The sequence below is a fragment of the Pseudophryne corroboree genome, chromosome 6, assembly GCF_028390025.1.
Source record: "Pseudophryne corroboree isolate aPseCor3 chromosome 6, aPseCor3.hap2, whole genome shotgun sequence".
Taxonomy (NCBI): Eukaryota; Metazoa; Chordata; class Amphibia; order Anura; family Myobatrachidae; genus Pseudophryne; species Pseudophryne corroboree.
The window spans coordinates 437,851,088-437,873,938 of record NC_086449.1 but is presented as its reverse complement, the minus strand read 5'-3'; the positions used below and the strand labels follow the sequence as shown (position 1 = coordinate 437,873,938).

Below are 22,851 nucleotides of genomic sequence, written 5' to 3'. Positions count from 1 at the left end.
ATCATTATTTTTACCCTGTGGGGTTGGTTTTAACCACTACTCACAACACCCTTGGTCTGGTACTGATGCCCACGAGTTTATCTTGGTCTGGAGTTCGCTGGTATGTGTGCCGCTACCTTGCGGCTGTTGGGTTCTCTGCCACGTGTGACACGACTAGCAGAAGGGTCCCTGTTCAGGCGCCATTTGTAACAGGAGACTTGCTAGAATGTGCTCTGCTACAGAAATCCACCAACGACCGACTCCAGGCTTGTGCAAAAAACAACAAATACCTTTTATTCAGGTAGCTCAAAAACAAAAAGATATACATAAAACAAAGATCACTGTCTTTAGTATAAACTACCAGGGAGGTGAGGCCCTGCCTCACTCCCCCTTACTTAATAAGGAACCCTTCAGGTCCCGGCATCTTGACACTAGTGTAGGGGCCTAGCCCTCCGGATCCCACTGTCCCAGCAGGCCTATCACCTGGACAACTAATTGCCTTCAGGAGCCCTGACTCATGGGAGAGACTCTGCTTTAAACCCAGCACCCAGGTACTGGCTGATGAAGCAGCTTCTTGGGCTAAGAAGCATGTAAGACCTGGTCTGGACCAAATGGATGGGAACCCGGTCCATCCACACTTCCCATCCAGCCCCAGGACCCTGTGTGTAGCTTACAGGCGGCAAAGTACCTCTACCGCCACTATATATATATATATATATATATATATCGCATCTACCACCCGTGTGGTGGGTGCACTCTCGCAGAAATCAATCACTTTGAAGATCTTGATGTGTCAATCAGTTTATTCAGGTTAATCAGGTTCAATAACGTTGCCTTTAACATTCGACGTTTCGGTCCTATTATAGGACCTTTATCAAGACTGGCAATTCAGAGCATCTACATGATCAAAAAGATATATACAATATGTATAAAATCAGACTAAAGGTATCAGATCATACCCACACCACCACCAGTGCCTCCCAGGCCCTTATAGCAGAAAATAGTGACATCAAGTTAATTAATAGAATCATACTCTATATGGAAACAAGGATAAAGATCAGCATACTCCAAATCTACTCCCACAGGACAAGCATAGCACCTCACTCTAGAGTAAACTTCACAAATTTACCTGGGTCAATATTAGACACAATGAGTCAAATGATAGCTCCTGGAACACAGGACTACTATAAATGAAAATTGGAAAGCTTATTAAAACACTGACCCTCACCAGTGTATAATAGGACACAATATACCATATAGAAGTCATACCTGGATAATTAAAAAGTAACACTAGGCAGCTACAGATCAATCAGCAAAGGCCATATAGTTTTCAGCAGCAAGGTCTGCAATTTAAAACACAAACAAGATATATAAAATAATCCAAACTAGATAAGATATTCCTACCATTGGGGTCCACACCGGCCAGTCCACTCACCACTCTGCTGTTTAGTATCTGATGATAGCTGCATGCTGCACATCAGCAGCTGCATGCTATTTAACACAATGGGACAGGAAATGCCACTTAACCCTGAGATGTAACTATATGTGTGCTAAACCTTAACCCCATAAGAAAAAAGAGTGTTACTTAGATATCAAACCATTAGATATACCCAGCGCTACTGATTTCAGGGGCCAAAATCATCACATGTAGCTCAAAAGTACAATATTGGCTGCATTCGCGGCCGCTGGCAACGCCACTTCCGCGTTCCAGCGACCGGAAATGGATGCGTTCCACGGGCCGGAAGGCCCGCGGACGCCACTCGGCCAAGCCGCAGGGGCTCTCATAAAGTGAAAAAGACAAAACTAAACAAAAAACGGGTGCCAAGAAACATCCCAGCACATGGGTGAAAGTCAAAACAGCAACAATGTAGCTAGCCACATTCGGTCAATAGCCAAGTCGACCTGATCGGAAGTGACGGCATCATCTACTAAGCATAGACTGGAGGGGAATATGCTAATAAACCAACAGAGTATATTAGAGTGAGTTATATTGGACAAAGGCATACCAAAAAGGCAACTAGAGACAATTGTTAAATATCAGTGAAACCCAGTAGCGAAAAATCCCTCATAGTGTACATAGGCTGTATTTAATTATGTTCATAATTTCTTTTCAATAAGGCATAAAAGCATAACACCAATTAATAAAGTACATCTGTCTATGAACTATCACCATGGGGAATAAAAAGCAGTGGATCCCACTGAAATTCTGCCAAGGACCTGCGTGGCTCCGGAAAAAATAAAATAAAATAAAATTAAACAGATAAACAACACATGAATAATATTAAAGACATTATACAGAAAACTGTATGTACAGATATTCATTTAATATGACAACTGTAATATATGGAGTTGCACAGGTACCCTAAAAATAACCACCATATAACTACAGTCCGGGGGCCCTATTGAAAAGGACACTGTAGACTCATTATAAGGATACATTTGGACATTAACAGTTATAAGAATACATTTAAGGGATTAGCCTCATTGAGGCCCCTTGGGGCTACCGTGTCAAGCTTATGTATCCAGAAGCTTTCTTTCTGTTTAAGCATCCGGATTCTATCTCCACCTAATAGAGGTGGTGGAACCCAATCGATTAGCTTGCATTTCAGTGTCGCCACTTGATGTCTAGCAGACACGAAATGACGCGCTACAGGCTTGTCCGTATGGCCAGAGAGCAAGGCCGTGTTGATTGAAGACCGATGGTTGGCCATTCGATCCCGAAACTGACGGGTGGTCAATCCAACGTAACAGAGCCCACACGGGCATTTCAAGATGTAAATGACATAATCTAGTCTACAATGGAGGTGATGTTTTAGAAATATCTTCTTCCCGGTGTGTGGATGGTGAAAATAGGGGCCAGTGAGCATGGATCGACATGTGGTGCATCCTCCACAGGAGAAGCTACCTGGTCTGGCTTGCATTAGTTGGAAGTTGGATTTTTTTGGTCAGGGAACATCGTGGGCCTCATTAGCAGCTGTTTTAAATTGGCCCCATGCCGGTAGGTCATCATCGGTGCAGGAGTTCCTGCAAAAGGGAGGTTTCCATCAGAAGCCACAATAGGCCAATGCTTTCGTAATGCCTTCCTCATACTATCTGAAGTGCCATCATACTGGGTGGGAAAAATCATACGCTTCTCACTTACTTTTTTAGGGAGTTGTCCAAGAAAAATACTATTTGCTTTCTCTAAACATCGTGCCAATACTTTTTTAGAATAACCTCGCTCTAAAAAGCGCAAGGTTATTTCGGCACATTGTTGATCCTTTAGGGCAGGGGTCGAATTGATCCTCATTGCTCTAAGGAATTGTGAGATAGGGAGGCCTTCTTTCAAGGCAGGAGGATGACGGCTCGTTGCATGTAGAGTTAGATTACGATCAGTTGCTTTACGGAACATCGTAGTGTTTAACTGTTTCCCAGTCTTAGTGACATTGACGTCCAGAAAATTAATGGACATTGCAGAAACCGAATATGTGAACTGGATGGGACTGTCAAGGGAATTAAGTTGGTTCACCATATCGATTAATTCTGATTCAGTACCATCCCAAAGTTAAAAAATATCGTCAATAAAACGTTTAAAGTAAAGGATTTTCTGCCCATAAACTGGTAATACATACGTATTCTCGTAGTTGGCCATAAACAGGTTGGCGTACGATGGGGCTATATTCGACCCCATCGCCGTGCCCGCAACCTGTAAAAAATAGTCATTTTTATACATGAAATGATTACAGGTCAATACCAATGTCGTTAATTCCAGCAAAAACTCAGTTTTGTAATCTCTACATGGGGATTTGGAAAACAGAGTCCGTAAAACTTCTATACCTTGTTGGTGCGGTATAACAGTGTACAAAGAGCACACATCCATGGTGGCTAGTAGGGTATGTTCGCCCAACTGATCAAATTGTTGAAGAAGTGAAAGAAAATCTCCAGTGTCCCTTATATAGCTTTCAGTTCCCAAAACTAAAGGCTGTAGAAGACTGTCAATAAAGATGGCTATAGGTTGCAATAAAGAACCCTCTGCTGCGATGATGGGTCTACCGGGTGGGTGCACCAAAGTTTTATGCACCTTGGGAAGGGTGTACAAAATGGGACATTTGGGTGAATCAACCGTTAAATACCTGAATAAATCATCACAGATATGGCCTTGTTCAAGTCCCCGTTTTAAACATACATCAATCCTGGATTTAATATTGGGTATGGGATTTGAAGTCAACCTGCTGTAGGTCAACTCATCCGCCAATTGCCTGTTAATTCCACGGTCGTAGTCAGTCCAATTTTGTACAACGACGGCTCCGCCCTTATCCGCCGGGCGGATTACTATCTCAGTGGAATCCCTTAGGGATTTAATGGCTTTCCTTTCTGCAGGGGACAGATTATCAAACATCCTTTTAGGTGGAGGAATTTCAGAATCCTTCTGTACCAGACGTAAAAACGTCTTGATACTGGGGTTCGTGGAGGGAGGATCAAAGGCAGATTTGGGCCTAAAGACAGATGTATTTTCATTGGTGGGTTTATTGGCAAAGAATTCACGAAGGCGGAGAGAACGGCCAAATTTATACTGGTCAATAACCCTTTTAAACGTGTTGGTCCTACAAGTGGGGACAAACGATAGACCTCGCGAAAGAAGCCTAACTTCAGCCTCACCGAGCTCAGTATCTGACAAGTTAAACACAGTACTCAATGCCGCCTCCTCCGGCCTCTTCTCTTGATACCCCCCTCTCCGCGGGTGCGGTCTGTGCCGCTTCTTAAAACCCTGGAGTGTGTAGAGGTTATTTCCCCTCCTGTTCCTAAAAAACGGGTGGATTCACTAGCACCTTCATAATAATCTGTATCAGAAGTTCAGGCAGAAGAAACAAATTCTTGAGAAAAGGGTGGAGCTCTTCGTCTAAATGGTTGCCTAGTAGACCGATCGCTGGTATTACTACCTAGCAACCATCTGTATACTGTATGTGTTTGATAATCATTGGTTACTGTTGATAGTTTTTTCCGTTTAAATGAGATCAAATCCCTTTTATAGGTATCTATTTGAGACTGCAATTTCTCAGTCCAATTTTGAGTCTTGTCATTCTGCAGCACGGTGGTGTGTGTTTTAATGGTTGAATCAACTTCAATGGTTAGTTATTTCAATTCAATGCCCACTTCTTCTTCCACAAGGGTCATAAGATCTAAGGAGCATTTGTTTAGTACTCCACACCACCGGCTGCAGAAGACCGGATTGTTTCTGCCCAATGTGGGCACATTGGAAATGCGAAAACCTCGCGGGATTTGTTTACATCTCAAATACTCGGAAAGGAATTGCCCATGTAAAGTAAGGTCAACTTCTCTTTGTTTATGCTTTAATACTTTGTAAAACAGGTCAATTGGCGTTTCAGTTGGCAACGCTTCGAATTCAAGTTTGTCAAACAGAAGCTTTTCAGTATCCTCATCTGTGAAGGAGACAGTGCCAGTTTCGGCTTGGGCCAATAGCCCATCATCCAATAAGTACACCCCACTCTGTGACATAACACTTGGTGCATACAAATAATATTTAAAAAAAAAAAAAACAAGACAAACATACAAAAAAAAAAATATACAATAACACTTTTCCGGATACAATAGTGGAAACAGATGTGGTAATAAGATCCGAACAGAGGGATGGGTGCCAGGAAGAAATAACTGCTCTCATTCGCAGTTCAAACCAAACATACCCACAGAATATCCTGCACTCTCATCAGTTCATAGAGATAAATAGGCGGGTGCTCCCAATGACCTTGTCAGGTCACAAATATACCGCATCTACCACCCGTGTGGTGGGTGCACTCTCGCAGAAATCAATCACTTTGAAGATCTTGATGTGTCAATCAGTTTATTCAGGTTAATCAGGTTCAATAACGTTGCCTTTAACATTCAACGTTTCGGTCCTATTATAGGACCTTTATCAAGATTGGCAATTCAGAGCATCTACATGATCAAAAAGATAAATACAATATGTATAAAATCAGACTAAAGGTATCAGATCATACCCACACCACCACCACCAGTGCCTCCCAGGCCCTTATAGCAGAAAATAGTGACATCAAGTTAATTAATTAATAGAATCATACTCTATATGGAAACAAGGATAAAGATCAGCATACTCCAAATCTACTCCCACAGGACAAGCATAGCACCTCACTCTAGAGTAAACTTCACAAATTTACCTGGGTCAATATTAGACACAGTGAGTCAAATGATAGCTCCTGGAACACAGGACTACTATAAAAGAAAATTGGAAAGCTTATTAAAACACTGACCCTCACCAGTGTATAATAGGACACAATATACCATATAGAAGTCATACCTGGATAATTAAAAGGTAACACTAGGCAGCTTCAGATCAATCAGCAAAGGCCATATAGTTTTCAGCAGCAAGGTCTGCAATTTAAAACACAAACAAGATATATAAAATAATCCAAACTAGATAAGATATTCCTACCATTGGGGTCCACTCCAGGCTTGTGCAAAAAACAACAAATACCTTTTATTCAGGTAGCTCAAAAACAAAAAGATATACATAAAACAAAGATCACTGTCTTTAGTATAAACTACCAGGGAGGTGAGGCCCTGCCTCACTCCCCCTTACTTAATAAGGAACCCTCCAGGTCCCGGCATCTTGACACTAGTGTAGTGGCCTAGCCCTCCGGATCCCACTGTCCCTAGCAGGCCTATCACCTGGACAACTAATTGCCTTCAGGAGCCCTGACTCATGGGAGAGACTCTGCTTTAAACCCAGCACCCAGGTACTGGCTGATGAAGCAGCTTCTTGGGCTAAGAAGCATGTAAGACCTGGTCTGGACCAAATGGATGGGAACCCGGTCCATCCACACTTCCCATCGAGCCCCAGGACCCTGTGTGTAGCTTACAGGCGGCAAAGTACCTCTACTGCCACTATATATATATATATATATATATATACTGTGTATATAACTATATATATATATATATATATATATATATATATACATACATACATACAGTATATATATATATATATATATATATATAGATAGATATACATATATATATTTTTTTATATATAGAGATATATATATATATATACACATTATGTTATGCTTTATTAATTAATATTACATAACATGTGCTAATCAGCAGGAACCTTGATTTACTCCTATTTTATCAGTTGAGTGGGCGTGTGAGTTAATCTTTGTGCAACATTTTCATTTTCTTTTTAGATAAAAAACCACAACATGTTGATATCTGCAATACAAATGTTTTAACTGGGAGAAATAATGCAGAATTGCCAATGTCACCCATCACTGTTCCATCTAAAATATGTCTGGAAGAGTCTGAAATTATGTAAGTATTGTTAAGGAATCTTATATTATATTTTACATATTTTATCTGGGCTGCCAATTATTGAAAAGGGGACTCTTTAATAATAATATTATATGTACATTTTAGAATATATACGTTTATCATACAGGTTGAGTATCCCGTATCCAAATATTCCGAAGTACGGAATATTCCGAAATACGTAATTTTTTGAGTGACTGGGAGATAGTGAAACCTTTGTTTTCTGATGGCTCAATGTACACAAACTTTGTTTGATACGCAAAGTTATTAAAAATATTGTATTAAATGACCTACAGACTGTGTATAAGGTGTATATGAAACATAAATGAATTGTGTGAATGTGCACACACTTTGTTTAATGCACAAAGTCATTCAAAATATTGGCTAAAATTACCTTCAGGCTGTGTGTATAAGGTGTATATGACACATAAATGCATTCTGTGCTTAGACTTAGGTCCCATCGCCATGATATCTCATTATGGTATGCAATTATTCCAAAATACGGAAAAATCTGATATCCAAAATACTTCCAGTCCCAAGCATTTTGGATAAGGGATACTCAACCTGTATATACTGTATACTGCAAGTAGCAGTCAGTCTTACAAACTAGGTGGCTGGTACATACTGGAAATGCAGTTATCATACATATGAATTATGAAATTATGATTCCAAAGTGAATTCAAATATGGAATGCCAGCTCTGATTATGTGATATTTATTTACAGACCAATCAAATCATACATAATAAGCTATACACATTAGAGATATATTTTATTATATTTATGCTTCGTTAATTATAGAACGTAAAACAACATGAAACAATGTAACAAACTTTGCATAATTGCTAACATAAATTGTATACTTGCAAGCATATAGTTACAGTCCTAAAGATAATTTCTTATGTGTGAACATCTCTCCTTCCTCTCCTCCTGCACCAAGCTTCTCACTTCACCTTCCTCTGTCCTTCTGGTCTGGCTTTGCTTCTCCTAGTTGCCTTTTTATCTCCTGAACTCACCAATTCAAACTAGCATTTTCCCACTGTGTCCATTGTAATAGATAATTATGGGTTTGCCATTCACATTCCAACAGCCGGGTACACACGTAGAGGGGTGGTCTTCAGTATGCCGGCGGTCGGGCTCCCGGCGACCAGCATACCGGCGCCGGGAGCCCGACAGCCGGCATACTGACACTTATTCTCCCTCGTGGGGGTCCACGACCCCCCTGGAGAGAGAATAAAATAGTGCGGCGCGCCACCGTGCCCGTAGCGTGGCGAGCGCAGCGAGCCCGCAAGGGGCTCATTTGCACTCGCCACACTGTCGGTAAGCCGGCGGCCGGCCTCCCGGCGCCGGTATGCTGGTCGCCGGGAGGCCGGCCGCCGGCAGATCATAGTGAACCCACGTAGATATGTGTACTGAGCGATCTATCACAGACTGATCAGCACACATCTCTCCCCCCGCTCAGCACTCGGCGCGATGTGTGCTGAGCTGAGGGGGGTACTCACTTCACACAACGGTGAAGTGAGCGACCTGATTAGGCACAATCTAGAAACGGTGATAGTGACGCGTATCACTATTGCTATGGGAATACACATGGAGAGATCTGTGCTTAATTTCTAAGCAATCTAGTCATATCTCTTCATGTGTAACCCCCTAAAATGTTGTAAAACCTGGCAGGTTTCTCTGCCCCAGGGTGGCAAGCAGGGAATGTATTTTGGGTCATAAAATTGATGTTTGATTATTTGAAGTGAAAATAGATCTGTTTCCTTCAGGGTTTAGCATCAACAGTTGGGTGTTGTTGGTAGTAGTTTAATGTAGCTCATGTTATCATTGACTTTGGCCTGCACTATAACTGGACAATAGGTATTGCAAATCTTGATTCTGATCTAAATGTACACCTGTGGATTCCAGTGTATATTTGATTGTAAACACATTCTTTGTTATAGTGTAAACCTCACTAGCCCCAAGTGACCCAACAGAGTTCTAATTCATTATCTATCTTCATTTATGGCTTAGGCAGTGTAAACCTATTCCCTACACGGTATACATACGATATCCCGGCAGATGGGATGCCAGCTGTCACTATACCGACAGCAGCATCCCGTCTGCCGGAATACCGGCAGCGAATCTGCTCGCCACGCATCTGCCCTGGGGCTTGCTTCGCTCTCCACAGGTTCTATTCCCACTCGGTTGGTGGCGTGGGCCTACCAACCGAGTGGGAATTCTAAGCATTTGTCGGATTCCAGCGTCGTTCTCCTGAACGCCGAGATCGCGAAAGCCGGTATATTGACTGCATCCCCCCTACACAATGACTAAGTCTTACAGTGAAACACACATGCACATCTATGTGCACACATATACAAAATATTTTTCTGCTGCGGGGTACACTGGGCTCCACAAGGAATGGACAATGGGGTGTAGAGTAGGATCTTGATCCGAGGCACCAACAGGCTCAAAGCTTTGACTGTTCCCAGAATGCATAGCGCCGCCTCCTATATCACCCCGCCTCCCTGCACAGGATCTCAGTTTTGTAGTTGGTGCTGCAGTAGCAGGCACTTAACAGAGGGGCTGCTCCAGGCAGTCCTAAGAAGAGCTTTTTTTTCTGAGGAAAAAAGTGAAGACTTCAAGGGCAGCAGCAGTGTTACATGTCAGTGGACATTCACGGCTGCAGCTCCGGCGCTCCCCAGCGGCGCTGTACACTCCCGAGCCCTGGTTGCCGGGTAACTACAGCTGGAGGCTCCGGTTTTCTTCTTGTCAGGCACACACGACGGGGGCTCTCCGGGATCGCGTGGCCGCGCTTCGGGAGGTGGTAAGTGGGTCCCGCTTGCGGGACCCGGTCTTTATCGCGATCCGGCGCGGTCAGTAGGAGGTGGGCAGCGCGCGCTGGCGGTGGACACTGTGGCAGTAAAGGCGATCCCACTAGATCACCAGGGCATGGGACAGGTCAGGTTTTCTCTATAAACCGTTTTATTAGAGCCCGCAATACCCGGTGGTTTTGCCAGCAGGGGGATAGAGCTTGGACCTGAAGCCCCTCCCCCAGCCCCAGGGCGCCATTTTCTGCAAATGTTCCCGCCCTGGAGCTGCATATTTGTCTCTCCCTCACTCACTGGCAGTGTCTGCGACGCCATTATCCCTCAGCTCACTGTTCCTGGGAATGCTTGGGCAAATCCTCCTATGTAAAGCCGCCTGGTTGTCAGTGCTGTGACTTTACATGACACTTAAGTATTCTACCTGCCTTTTTTAGTCAGTGTTAGTTAAGAAGTGCATTTAGTCAGGGTTTCCTAGTACAATTACCCTGTGATATACATCCAGTTCTTACTGTGTACTGTTATATCTATTGTTATATAGCTGTGTAAGCTAGTCCAGTGCAGTATTATTGTTAGTAATAACCTCTGCATTGTAAAAACTGTGACTATTTAATGTGTCCATTTGATAGCTGAGTGGTGTCCATTTCGTGTCTTTCACTCAACCTGCTATCCCTATTTTCTATAACCTGAGGGGGCTTGGTGCGTCAGGTTTTATCTAATATAGGATTTTCACAAAGATATACTGTATTACGTATTTCTCTAATGTCCTAGTGGATGCTGGGGACTCCGTAAGGACCATGGGGAATAGACGGGCTCCGCAGGAGACATGGACACTTTAAGAAAGAATTTAGATTCTGGTGTGCTCTGGCTCCTCCCTCTATGTCCCTCCTCCAGACCTCAGTTTGAGACTGTGCCCGGACGAGCTGGGTGCTGTTCAGTGAGCAGACTTCGAAATCGGCGGCAGAAGACTCCGTTCTTCACTGAGATAACGCACAGCACTGCAGCTGTGCGCCATTGCTCCCACACACCCAGTGGTGCAAGTAGAAAAAATGTCTTACGGGTACTGTGTGCGCGCGTCGAAGGCGCGCGCGCAAAAAAATGGGTGTGGCCAAATGCCACATGGGGCGTGGCCAATGAAAATGGGGGCGTGATACACATATGGGGGAGGGGCAGATACACGTATGACCCCAATAGTGTCAGATACACGTTGCACCACAGTGATAGATATACATTGCCCCACAGTGCCAGATACATATAACCCCACAGTGCCAGATACACATTGCCCCACAGTGCCAGATACACAAATGTCCCCAGAGTGCCAGATACACAAATGTCCCCAGAGTGTCAGATACACATTGCCTCACAGTGCCAGATACACATTGCCCCACAGTGCCAGATGCACATTGCCCCACAGTGCCAGATACACAAATGTCCCCAGAGTGCCAGATACACATTGCCCCACAGTGCCAGATACACATTGCCCCACAGTGCCAGATACACAAATGTCCCCAGAGTGCCAGATACACATTGCCCCACAGTGCCAGATGCACATTGCCCCACAGTGCCAGATGCACATTGCCCCACAGTGCCAGATACACATTGCCCCACAGTGCCAGATACAGAAATGCCCCCAGAGTGCCATACATTGCCTCACAGTGTCAGATACACATTGCCCCACAGTGCTAGATACACAAATGCCCCCACTGTGTCAGATATACATTGCCCCCCGTGCCAGATACAGAAATGCCCCTACAGTGCCAGATATGCCCCCAGTGCCAGATATCCTCCAGTGCCAGGTATACATGCCCCCCTGTGCCAGATATCCCCCAGTGCCAGGTATATATGCCCCCCTGTGCTAGATATGCCCCCAGTGCCAGATATCCCCCAGTGCCAGGTATACATGCCCCCCCAGTGCCAGATATCCCCCAGTGCCAGGTATACATGCCCCCCCAGTGCCAGATATCCCCCAGTGCCAGGTATACATGCCCCCCCAGTGCCAGATATCCCCCAGTGCCAGGTATAACATGCCCCCCCAGTGCCAGATATCCCCCAGTGCCAGGTATAACATGCCCCCCCAGTGCCAGATATCCCCCAGTGCCAGGTATACATGCCCCCCTGTGCCAGATATCCCCCAGTGCCAGGTATATATGCCTCCCTGTGCCAGATATGCCCCCAGTGCCAGGTATACATGCCCCCCTGTGCCAGATATCCCCCAGTGCCAGGTATATATGCCCCCCTGTGCCAGATATGCCCCCAGTGCCAGGTATATATGCCCCCCTGTGCCAGATATGCCCCCAGTGCCAGGTATACATGCCCCCCTGTGCCAGATATCCCCCAGTGCCAGGTATATATGCCCCCCTGTGCCAGATATGCCCCCAGTGCCAGGTATATATGCCCCCCTGTGCCAGATATGCCCCCAGTGCCAGGTATACATGCCCCCCCAGTGCCAGGTATAACATGCCCCCCTCCCCTACTCACCGCTGCCGTCGCTGTCCTCCTGTCTGTCATGTGAGGGAAGGAGAGTGCAGCCTGCGCCTCTCGTTCCCCTCAGTCTTCGGCGGGTGTCTCAGTTTAATTCAGCGCCGATCCGTGAGCCAATCAGAGCTCGCGGGTGCGAGCTCTGATTGGCTCACGGATCGGCGCTGAAGTAAACTGAAACACCCACCGGAGACTGAGGGGAACGAGAGGCGCAGGCTGCACTCTCCTGCCCTCACATCAGAGGCGTGTGCGGCGGTGCGGCGTGGGGGAGGGAGGGAAGGAAGAGGAGCGGCGGCCCGTCGGTGTGGGTACGGCGTACCCACGGCTAAATTCTTACGGGTACGCCGTACCCACCCGTACCCGCCCACTTGCACCACTGCACACACCTCACATACTCCGGTCACTGTAAGGGTGCAGGGGGGGCGCCCTGGGCAGCATATGGACCTCTTTTGGCAAAAGTACACATATATACAGTTGGGCACTGTATATATGTATGAGCCCCCGCCAAGAAAATGAATATTTAAACGGGACAGAAGCCCGCCGTCGAGGGGGCGGGGCTTCTTCCTCAGCACTCACCTGCGCCATTTTTTCTCCACAGCTCCGCTGAGAGGAAGCTCCCCAGGCTCTCCCCTGCAGATACATGGTAGAAGAGGGTAAAAAGAGAGGGGGGGCACATAATTAGGCGCAAAAATCTATATAAACAGCAGCTACTGGGTTAACATTAAGTTACGGTGTTATTCCTGGGTTTATAGCGCTGGGGTGTGTGCTGGCATACTCTCTCTCTGTCTCTCCAAAGGGCCTTGTGGGGGAATTGTCTTCAGATGAGCATTCCCTGAGTGTGTGGTGTGTCGGTACGTGTGTGTCGACATGTATGAGGTAAAAGGCTCCCCTAGGAGGAGATGGAGCAAATGTGTGTGTGAGTGGTGTCCCCGTCGACAACGCCGACACCTGTTTGGATATGTGAAATTAAGTGCTAAGGTAAATTTATTGCACAAAAGATTAGAGAACAGACAGGGAATCTACCCATGTCTGTCCCTATGTCGCAGAGACCTTCAGAGTCTCTCAATGCTCACTATCCAAAATAATAGACACTGATATCGACACGGAGTCTGACTCCAGTGTCGACTACGATAATGCAAAGTTACTGCCAAAATGGCAGGAAAGTATTCAATATATGATTATTGTAATAAAAAATGTTTTGCATATCACTGATGACTCATCTGTCCCTGACACAAGGGTACACATGTTTAAGGGGAAGAAAGCTGAGGTAAATTTCCCTCCTCTCATGAAGAAAAAGAGCGGGAATCTCCAGACAAGAGACTGCAGTTTCCCACAAAGAATTCTCAGGGAGTATTCTTTCCCTACTAGGGCCAGGATACGATGGGAATCTTCCCCTAGGGTGTCACGTTTGCCCAGAAGGTAGCGCTGACTTAACAGCTATCCTCAGGGATCCTGCAGATAGCATGCAGAAAAAGTACTTTGAAGTCCATTTACACACATTCTGGTACTCTACTCAGACCGGCGATTGTGTCGGCATGGGTTTATAGCGCTGTAGCAGCGTGGACAGATACCTTGTCAGCAGAGATTGAGACCCTAGTATGTATATATATATATATATATGTATATATATAAAAGATGCTGTCTTAGATATATATATATATAAAACATGCCCAAAGAGACATTAGTCTACTGGGTTCTAGAGTCAACGCTATGTCGATTTCTGCTTGATGTGTCCTGTGGAACATGCAATGGACAGGTGATGCCGACTTAAGAGGCATATGGAAGGTTTACCTTACAAGGCTGAGGACTGTGTGGAGTAGGGATCTCGGACCTGGTCTCCACAGCTATAGCTGGTAATTCTGATCTTGTGCCTTATATTCCAGCACAGCCTAGGAAAGCACGACATTATCAAATGCAGTCCTTTCGATCACAAAGAAACAAGAAAGTCCGAGGTGTGTCCTTTCTTGCCAGAGGCAGGGGCAGAGGAAAGAAGCTGCACAACACAGCTAGTTCCCAGGAACAGAAGTCCTCCCCGGCCTCTACAAAATCCACCGCATGTCGCTGGGGCTCCACAGGCGGAGCTAGGCCCGGTGGGGGCACGTCTTCAAAATTTCAGCCACAAGTGGGTTCACTTCCTGTTGGATCCCTGTGCAATAGATATTGTGTCTCAGGGATACAAGCTGGACTTCGAGGAAATGCCCCCTCACCGACGGCCCTGCCGGCTTCCCCCCACGAGAGGGAAATAGTGTTAACTGCAATTCACAAATTGTATCTTTAACAGGTGGTGGTCAAGGTTCCCCTCCTTCAACAAGGAGGGGGTTATTATTCGACCATGTTGTAGTCCCGAAACCGGACGGTTCGATCACACCCATATTGAATTTAAAATCCCTGAACATATACCTGAAAAGGTTCAAGTTCAAGATGGAATCGCTAAGAGCGGTCGTCGCAAGCCTGAATGGGGGATTCTATAGTGTCTCTGGACATAAAGGATGCATACCTTCATGTCCCCATTTATCCACCTCATCAGGCGTACCTCAGATTTGTGGTACAGGATTGTCATTACCAATTTCAGACGTTGCCGTTTGGTCTCTCCACGGCACCGAGAATATTTACCAAGGTAATGGCGGAAATTATGGTATTTCTGCGGAAGCAAGGGGTCGCAATTTTCCCATACTTGGACGATCTCCTCATAAAAGCGGGATCAAGAGAGCAGTTGCTGATCAGCGTACCACTTTCTCTGGAAGTGTAACGGCAACACGGCTGGATTCTAAATATTCCAAAGTCGCAGTTGGTTCCTACGGCTCGTCTGCCTTTCCTAGGCATGATTCTAGACACAGACCAGAAAAGGGTTTATCTCCGGATAGAGAGAGCTCAGGAGCTCATGACACTGGTCAGGAACCTATTAAAACCAAAACAGGTGTCAGTGCATCACTGCACTCGAGTCCTGGGAAGGATGGTGGCATCATACGAGGCCATTCCCTTCGGCAGGTTCCATGCGAGGACATTTCAATGGGACTTACTGGACAAGTGGTCCGGATCACATCTTCAGATGCATCGGTTAATCACCCTATCCCCCAGGGCCAGGGTGTCTCTCTTGTGGTGGCTGCAGAGTTCTCACCTTCTCGAGGGCCGCAGATTCGGCATTCAGGACTGGGTCCTGGTGACCACGGACGCAAGCCTCCAAGGGTGGGGAGCAGTCACACAGGGAAGATATTTCCAAGGTCTGTGGTCAAGTCAGGAGACTTGCCTTCACATCAACATCCTGGAACTAAGGGCCGTATACAACGCCCTACGTCAAGCGGAGACCCTGCTTTGCGACCAACCGGTTCTGATTCAGTCAGACACCATCACCGCAGTGGCTCATGTAAACCGACAAGGCGGCACAAGGAGCAGGGTAGCGTGGCGGAAGCCACCAGAATTCTTCGCTGGGCGGAAAATCACGTAAGCGCACTGTCAGCAGTGTTCATCCCGGGAGTGGACAACTGGGAAGCAGACTTCCTCAGCAGACACGACCTACACCCGGGAGAGTGGGGACTTCATCAGGAAGTCTTCGCACAGACTGCAAGTCGGTGGGTACTGCCACAGGTGGACATGATGGCATCCCGCCTCAACAAAAAACTACAGAGGTATTGCGCCAGGTCAAGAGATCCTCAGGCGATAGCTGTAGACGCCCTGGTGACACCGTGGGTGTTCCAGTCGGTCTATGTATTTCCTCCTCTTCCTCTCATACCCAAGGTGCTGAGAATAATAAGAAAAAGAGGAGTTAGAATGATACTCATTGTTCCAGATTGGCCACGAAGGACTTGGTATCCAGATCTGCAAGAAATGCTCACAGAGGACCCGTGGCCTCTTCCTCTAAGACAGGACTTGTTGCAACAGGGGCCCTGTCTGTTCCAAGACTTACCGCGGCTGCGTTTGACGGCATGGCGGTTGAACGCCGGATCCTAGCGGAGAAAGGCATTCCGGATGAGGTCATTCCTACGCTGATAAAGGTTAGGAAGGACGTGACAGCTTAACATTATCACCGTATATGGCGAAAATATGTTGCTTGGTGTGAGGCCAGGAATGGCCCTGCGGAGGAATTCCAGCTGGGCCGTTTCCTTCACTTCCTACAGTCAGGAGTGAATTTGGGCCTAAAATTGGGTTCCATTAAGGTCCAGATTTCGGCCCTATCCATTTTCTTTCAAAAGGAGTTGACTTCTCTACCTGAAGTTCAGACGTTTGTAAAGGGAGTGCTGCATATTCAGCCCCTTTTGTGCCTCCAGTGGCACCTTGGGATCTTAACATGGTGTTGAGTTTCCTGAAATCCCACTGGTTTGAACCACTCAAAACGGTGGAGTTGAAATATCTCACGTGGAAGGTCGTCATGCTATTAGCCTTGGCTTCGGCTAGGCGGGTGTCAGAGTTGGCGGCTTTGTCACATAAAAGCCCCTATCTGGTTTTTCCATGCGGATGGAGCAGAATTGCGGACCCGTCCACAATTTCTGCCGAAAATGGTTTCATCCTTTCATATAAACCAACCTATTGTGGTGCCTGTGGCTACTACTGACTTGGAGGATTCCGAGTTGCTTGATGTAGTCAGGGCTTTGAAGGTTTATGTAGCCAGAACGGCTAGGGTCAGGAAAACAGAGTCTTTGTTTATCCTGTATGCTTCCAACAAGCTTGGTGCTCCTGCTTCAAAGCAGACTATTGCTCGCTGGATCTGTAACACGATTCAGCAGGCTCATTCTGCGGCTGGATTGCCGCTGCCAAAATCAGTTAAGGCCCATTCCACTAGGAAGGTGGGCTCTTCTTGGGCGGCTGCCCGAGGGCTCTCGGCATTACAGCTTTGCAGAGCGGCTACTTGGTCAGGTTCAAACACTTTTGCAAAGTTCTACAAGTTTGATACCCTGGCCGAGGAGGACCTTGTGTTTGCTCAATCGGTGCTGCAGAGTCATCCGCACTCTCCCGCCCGTTTGGGAGCTTTGGTATAATCCCCATGGTCCTTACGGAGTCCCCAGCATCCACTAGGATGTTAGAGAAAATAAGATTTCACTTACCGGTAAATCTATTTCTCGTAGTCCGTAGTGGATGCTGCGCGCCCGTCCCAAGTGTGGACTTCTTCTGCAATGCATGTATATAGTTATTGCTTAAATAAGGGTTATGTTATGGTTGCATCAGGGTTGACCTGTTGCTCTGTTATTGTTCATACTGTTGACTGGGTATGTTTATCTCAAGTTATACGGTGTGATTGGTGTGGCTGGTATGAATCTTGCCCTGGATTACCAAAATCCTTTCCTTGTACTGTCAGCTCTTCCGGGCACAGTTTCTCTAACAGAGGTCTGGAGGAGGGACATAGAGGGAGGAGTCAGAGCACACCAGAATCTAAATTCTTTCTTAAAGTGCCCATGTCTCCTGCAGTGCCCGTCTATTCCCCATGGTCCTTACGGAGTCCCCAGCATCCAATACGGACTACGAGAAATAGATTTACCGGTAAGTAAAATCTTATTTTTTCTCTGTGATTTAGTCACCATATCTCTCCTTTATTTCTGCTGGTGCTGACTATACTGCGCAGGGGTTTGGGCTAGAGGTATCGTGCTGCTGACAAATTGTACTGTGTTACCTGATACTGCAAGTTATATCATGTCTGCTTCTGAGGGTAACGGTTCTGGGGCTGAACACACTACCAAAGTTGCTGAAGCCGCAGATACCTATGAGGAGAATATAGCAGCTTTGGGCTCTGGTACTGGGGGCTCCTTGCCCCCCAGTGGGAAGGGGGCAAATAATGACCCGCCGTGGGCCGCTTTTTCCACGCTTCTGCATACGCTAGTTCATAAACTAACACCCCCTATGGAACCCCCAATGCCGGTACAACCGTTTGTGGTCCCTGCAGGTAACCCGCCGTGGGCGGATGATTTATCTGCTCAAATAAAGAAGTTGAACCAGTCCTTGACTACTAAAAAGTCTGACCGTCGCTCGCCTACGTCCAAGGGGTCCTCTAAGCGAGCGCTTGTCTCCTCACAATCCACTGCTGTCACTGACACCTCGTCGGATGAAGACGGCACTTACACTGACCCCACAGGTTCTGACTCAGATACGGCTGAGGGGGATGGTGGTTCACATGTGGATGTTCCTGATCTCTTGGAGGCTATTAAGTTAATTTTACAGATTACGGATGATCCCGAGCCATCCGTTCCTCCTAAGAAACCAGATAGGTTCAAGCGTCAGAAGGTGATTAAACAAGTTTTACCTCACTCTGACCACCTAATTGATATACCTCAGGAACCCTGGGAAAACCCGGGTACGAAGTTTGTGCCTCAAAAGAAGATGCTGGCTCGCTATCCCCTCGCGCCAGAGCTGTCTAAGAATTGGGAAACGCCTCCTCCAGTGGACTCGCATGTAGCTAGGATGGTGGTTTCCTCAGCTCTACTGGTCACCACCATCACGTCTCTAAAAGAGCCTACGGATAAACGTGTGGAGGGTTGTCTGAAAGCGATTTACACCCCCACGGGTGCTACACAAAGGCCCACTATTGCAGCTACTTGGGCTACAGAGGCCATTGAAGCATGGGCCTTGGAGTTAGATGCTGAAATCTCCTCTGACCATGCTAGACAATGCTTGTCTTATATTGTCACAGCTTCTCATTATATTAAAGAGGCGGCTTCTGATGCCGGTATCCTGGCTGCCAAGGCCTCTACTACATCAGTCCTGGCTCGCCGGATATTGTGGCTGAGATCCTGGTCTGTGGATCTGGACTCTAGAAAAACCCTGGAGGTACTCCCTTTTAAGGGAGATAGTCTGGTTGGGGAGGATTTAAGTAAGATTGTGGCTGACTTGGCTACTGCCAAAACTGCCTGTCTGCCAAGTACTGATCCTTCTGTGTCGAAGGCTAAAGGTACTTCCTTTCGCCCCTTTCGTCCTTCAGGTAAAGCAAAAGGTCAGGCGTACAACAAGCAGGCTCACACTTCCAAACCTGGTAAGCCTAAGCCCAAAAGAGCCTGGGCGGTCCGTCAGCCAGCTTCCAAGACAGATAAGCCTGCCGCATGACGGGGCGGGCCTCCATCATCCCCCACAGGGTGGGGGGCCGGCTTCTAGGGTATACCCAGGAATGGTTGAAGACCACTTCAGATGCCTGGGTACGGGAAGTCGTCACACGAGGTTACGCCATAGCCTTCAAAAACCGACCCCCCTCATCGATTTTGCCAGACAGATGTCCCGTTGGACAAGACAAAAGCAAATACTCTACATTCGGTGGTACAGACCCTCCTGGATACAGGAGTCGTAGTACAGGTGCCTCTTGCGCAGAGGGGCCGGGGGTACTATTCTCCGCTGTTTCTAGTCCCGAAACCGAATGGGTCCTCCCGGCCCATTCTCAACCTCAAGGCATTGAACAGGTTTGTGAAGGTTTCCAAGTTCCGGATGGAAACCCTTCGCTCTATAGTTCTGGCCTTGGAACCTGGGGACTTCATGGTCTCCCTGGATATACAGGATGCTTAGCTGCATGTTCCTATAGCAGTTTTTCATCAGCAATACCTGAGATTTGCGATTGGCAACTGCCATTACCAGTTTCGGCCGTTACCTTTTGGTTTAACAACGGCTCCGCGAGTCTTTACAAAAGTCATGGCGGTGGAGATGGTGGTACTCCGCCATCAAGGGGTCAGGATACTGCCGTATTTGGATGACTTGTTAATCCTGGCAAATTCCCCAGAACTTCTCCTGTGTCATCTATATGTGACGGTCCGGTTTCTGCAAGCCCACGGGTGGCTCATCAACTGGAGGAAGTCATCCCTGATCCCTGCTCAGAGCATGGTGCATCTGGGAGCACTATTGGACACTCACAACCAGCGGTTGTTCCTGTCTCAGGAGAAAGTCCTGAAACTTCAGGACAGGATTCGTTGCTTCCTATCTTTTCCGCAAGTGTCGATACATTCGGCGATGCAGGTGCTGGGCCTCATGGTGTCAGCATTCGACATGGTGGAGTACGCTCAATTTCATTCTCGCCTTCTCCAGAAGCTGATTCTAGCCAAATGGGACGGCCTGCCTCACCGGATCAGGTCTCAAATTATCTCATTGACTCCGGAGGTCCGTCTGTCGCTGCTCTGGTGGCTCCGGGACCAACAACTGTGCATGGGCCGTCCGTTCTGGATTTCCGACTGGGTCCTGTTGACGACAGAGCAACACTCCCTTCAGGGGCGGTGGACCAAGGAGGAGTCCCTCCTCTCGATCAATATTCTGGAGTTGCGGGCGGTCTTCAATGCCTTGAACCTAGCCCAGCATTTAATTCAGAACCGTCCTGTTCTAGTACAGTTGGACAACGCCACCACAGTGGCTTACATAAATCATCAAGGCGGCACTCGAAGCCGCCTAGCAATGAAGGAAGTCTCACGGATTCTACATTGGGCAGAACGCCATCTACCGGCCATATCGGCAATATTCATTCCGGGAGTCCTGAATTGGGAAGCGGACTTTCTCAGTCGTCAGGAAGTGCATGCCGGCGAGTGGGGCCTCCATCCAGAAGTGTTTCAACTCCTAGTGGAAAAGTGGGGTCTTCCAGACGTAGATCTGATGGCGTCTCGACACAATCACAAGGTTCCGGTCTTCGGAGCAAGGACAAGGGATCCTCAAGCAGCATTCGTGGATGCGCTGGCGGTACCGTGGAGGTTTCGGCTGTCGTACGTGTTCCCTCTGGTGGCACTCCTGCCCAGGGTAATTCGGAAGTTCAAGCAAGAAAAAGGAATTCTGCTTCTCATAGCTCCAGCGTGGCCCAGACGGCACTGGTTCCCTATCGTCAGAGCGTCCAATTCTACTTTCACAACGCCCAGACCTCCTAGTTCAGGGCCCCTGTGTCTACCAGGACCTAGCCCGGCTGTCTTTGACGGCGTGGCTCTTGAAGCTTCCATCTTAAGGGCTAAAGGGTTTTCTGAGGCGGTCATTCAAACTATGTTGCGGGCCCGGAAACCGGCTTCGGCTCGGATTTACTATAGGGTCTGGCATTCTTACTTTGTTTGGTGCGCATCTAACGATTATGACGCTTCCAAGTTTAGTATAGCCAAGTTGTTGGCTTTTCTTCAGCAGGGCCTGGACTTAGGCCTGCGTCTGGCCTCCCTCAAGGTTCAAATATCTGCCTTGTCGGTGTGGTTTCAGAGAAAAATTGCGACCTTACCTGATGTGCATACCTTTACTCAGGGCGTGTTGCGTATCCAACCTCCCTATGTCCCGCCTGTGGCTCCTTGGGACTTGTCGGTGGTTTTGGAGGCGTTACAAGAGTCTCCGTTTGAACCTTTTGTTTCAGCTGACCTTAGGTGGCTTTCCCTTAAGGTGGTGTTTCTGCTGGCTATTGCTTCAGCTAGAGGAGTGTCGGATTTGGGTGCCTTGTCCTGTAGTTCCCAGTATCTGATATTTCTCTGACGTCCTAGTGGATGCTGGGGACTCCGTCAGGACCATGGGGATATAGCGGCTCCGCAGGAGACAGGGCACAATAATAAAAGCTTTAGGATCAGGTGGTGTGCACTGGCTCCTCCCCCTATGACCCTCCTCCAAGCCTCAGTTAGATTTTTGTGCCCGGCCGAGAATGGTGCAATCTAGGTGGCTCTCCTGAGCTGCTTAGAATAAAAGTTTAAGTTAGGTTTTTTATTTTCAGTGAGTCCTGCTGGCAACAGGCTCACTGCTACGAGGGACTTAGGGGAGAGAAGAAAACTCACCTGCGTGCAGGATGGATTTGCTTCTTAGGCTACTGGACACCATTAGCTCCAGAGGGAGTCGGAACACAGGTCTCACCCTGGGGTTCGTCCCGGAGCCGTGCCGCCGACCCCCCTTACAGATGCCGAAGTTGAAGAGGTCCAGAAACAGGCGGCAGAAGACTTTCAGTCTTCATAAGGTAGCGCACAGCACTGCAGCTGTGCGCCATTGTTGTCAGCACACTTCACCAACAGTCACCAACTGTCACTGAGGGTGCAGGGCGCTGGGGGGGGCGCCCTGGGCAGCAATGTATAATACCTTTTTATGGCTAAAATACATCACATATAGCCCTTGAGGCTATATGGAGGTATTTAACCCCTGCCAGATCTCACAAACTCCGGGAGAAGAGCCCGCCGAAAAGGGGGCGGGGCCTATTCTCCTCAGCACACGGCGCCATTTTCCTGCTCAGCTCTGCTGTGAGGAAGGCTCCCAGGCTCTCCCCTGCACTGCACTACAGAAACAGGGTTAAAACAGAGAGGGGGGGCACTTATTTGGCGATATGATTACATATATAAAAATGCTATAAGGGAAAACACTTGTATAAGGGGT

General features: G+C 47.4%; 1 protein-coding gene and 1 long non-coding RNA gene across 4 annotated transcripts in view; one reads left to right on the top strand and one right to left on the bottom strand.

Annotated features, from left to right (window-relative positions):
- Window positions 1–22,851, top strand: part of REDIC1 (regulator of DNA class I crossover intermediates 1) — a 362,880-nt gene that overhangs the window by 171,762 nt on the left and 168,267 nt on the right. For all 3 annotated transcript variants that reach the window (XM_063927089.1, XM_063927087.1, XM_063927088.1), the window contains one exon: window positions 7,185–7,308. In XM_063927089.1, coding sequence (XP_063783159.1) covers window positions 7,185–7,308 — 124 coding nt within the window. The remainder of the gene's footprint in view (window positions 1–7,184; window positions 7,309–22,851) is intronic.
- Window positions 765–1,441, bottom strand: LOC134935347 (uncharacterized). Its single transcript, XR_010180074.1, has 4 exons — window positions 1,415–1,441; window positions 1,249–1,322; window positions 1,109–1,163; window positions 765–876 (listed from the first exon to the last, which is right to left on the bottom strand). It is a non-coding gene; the product is annotated as an uncharacterized LOC134935347 (long non-coding RNA).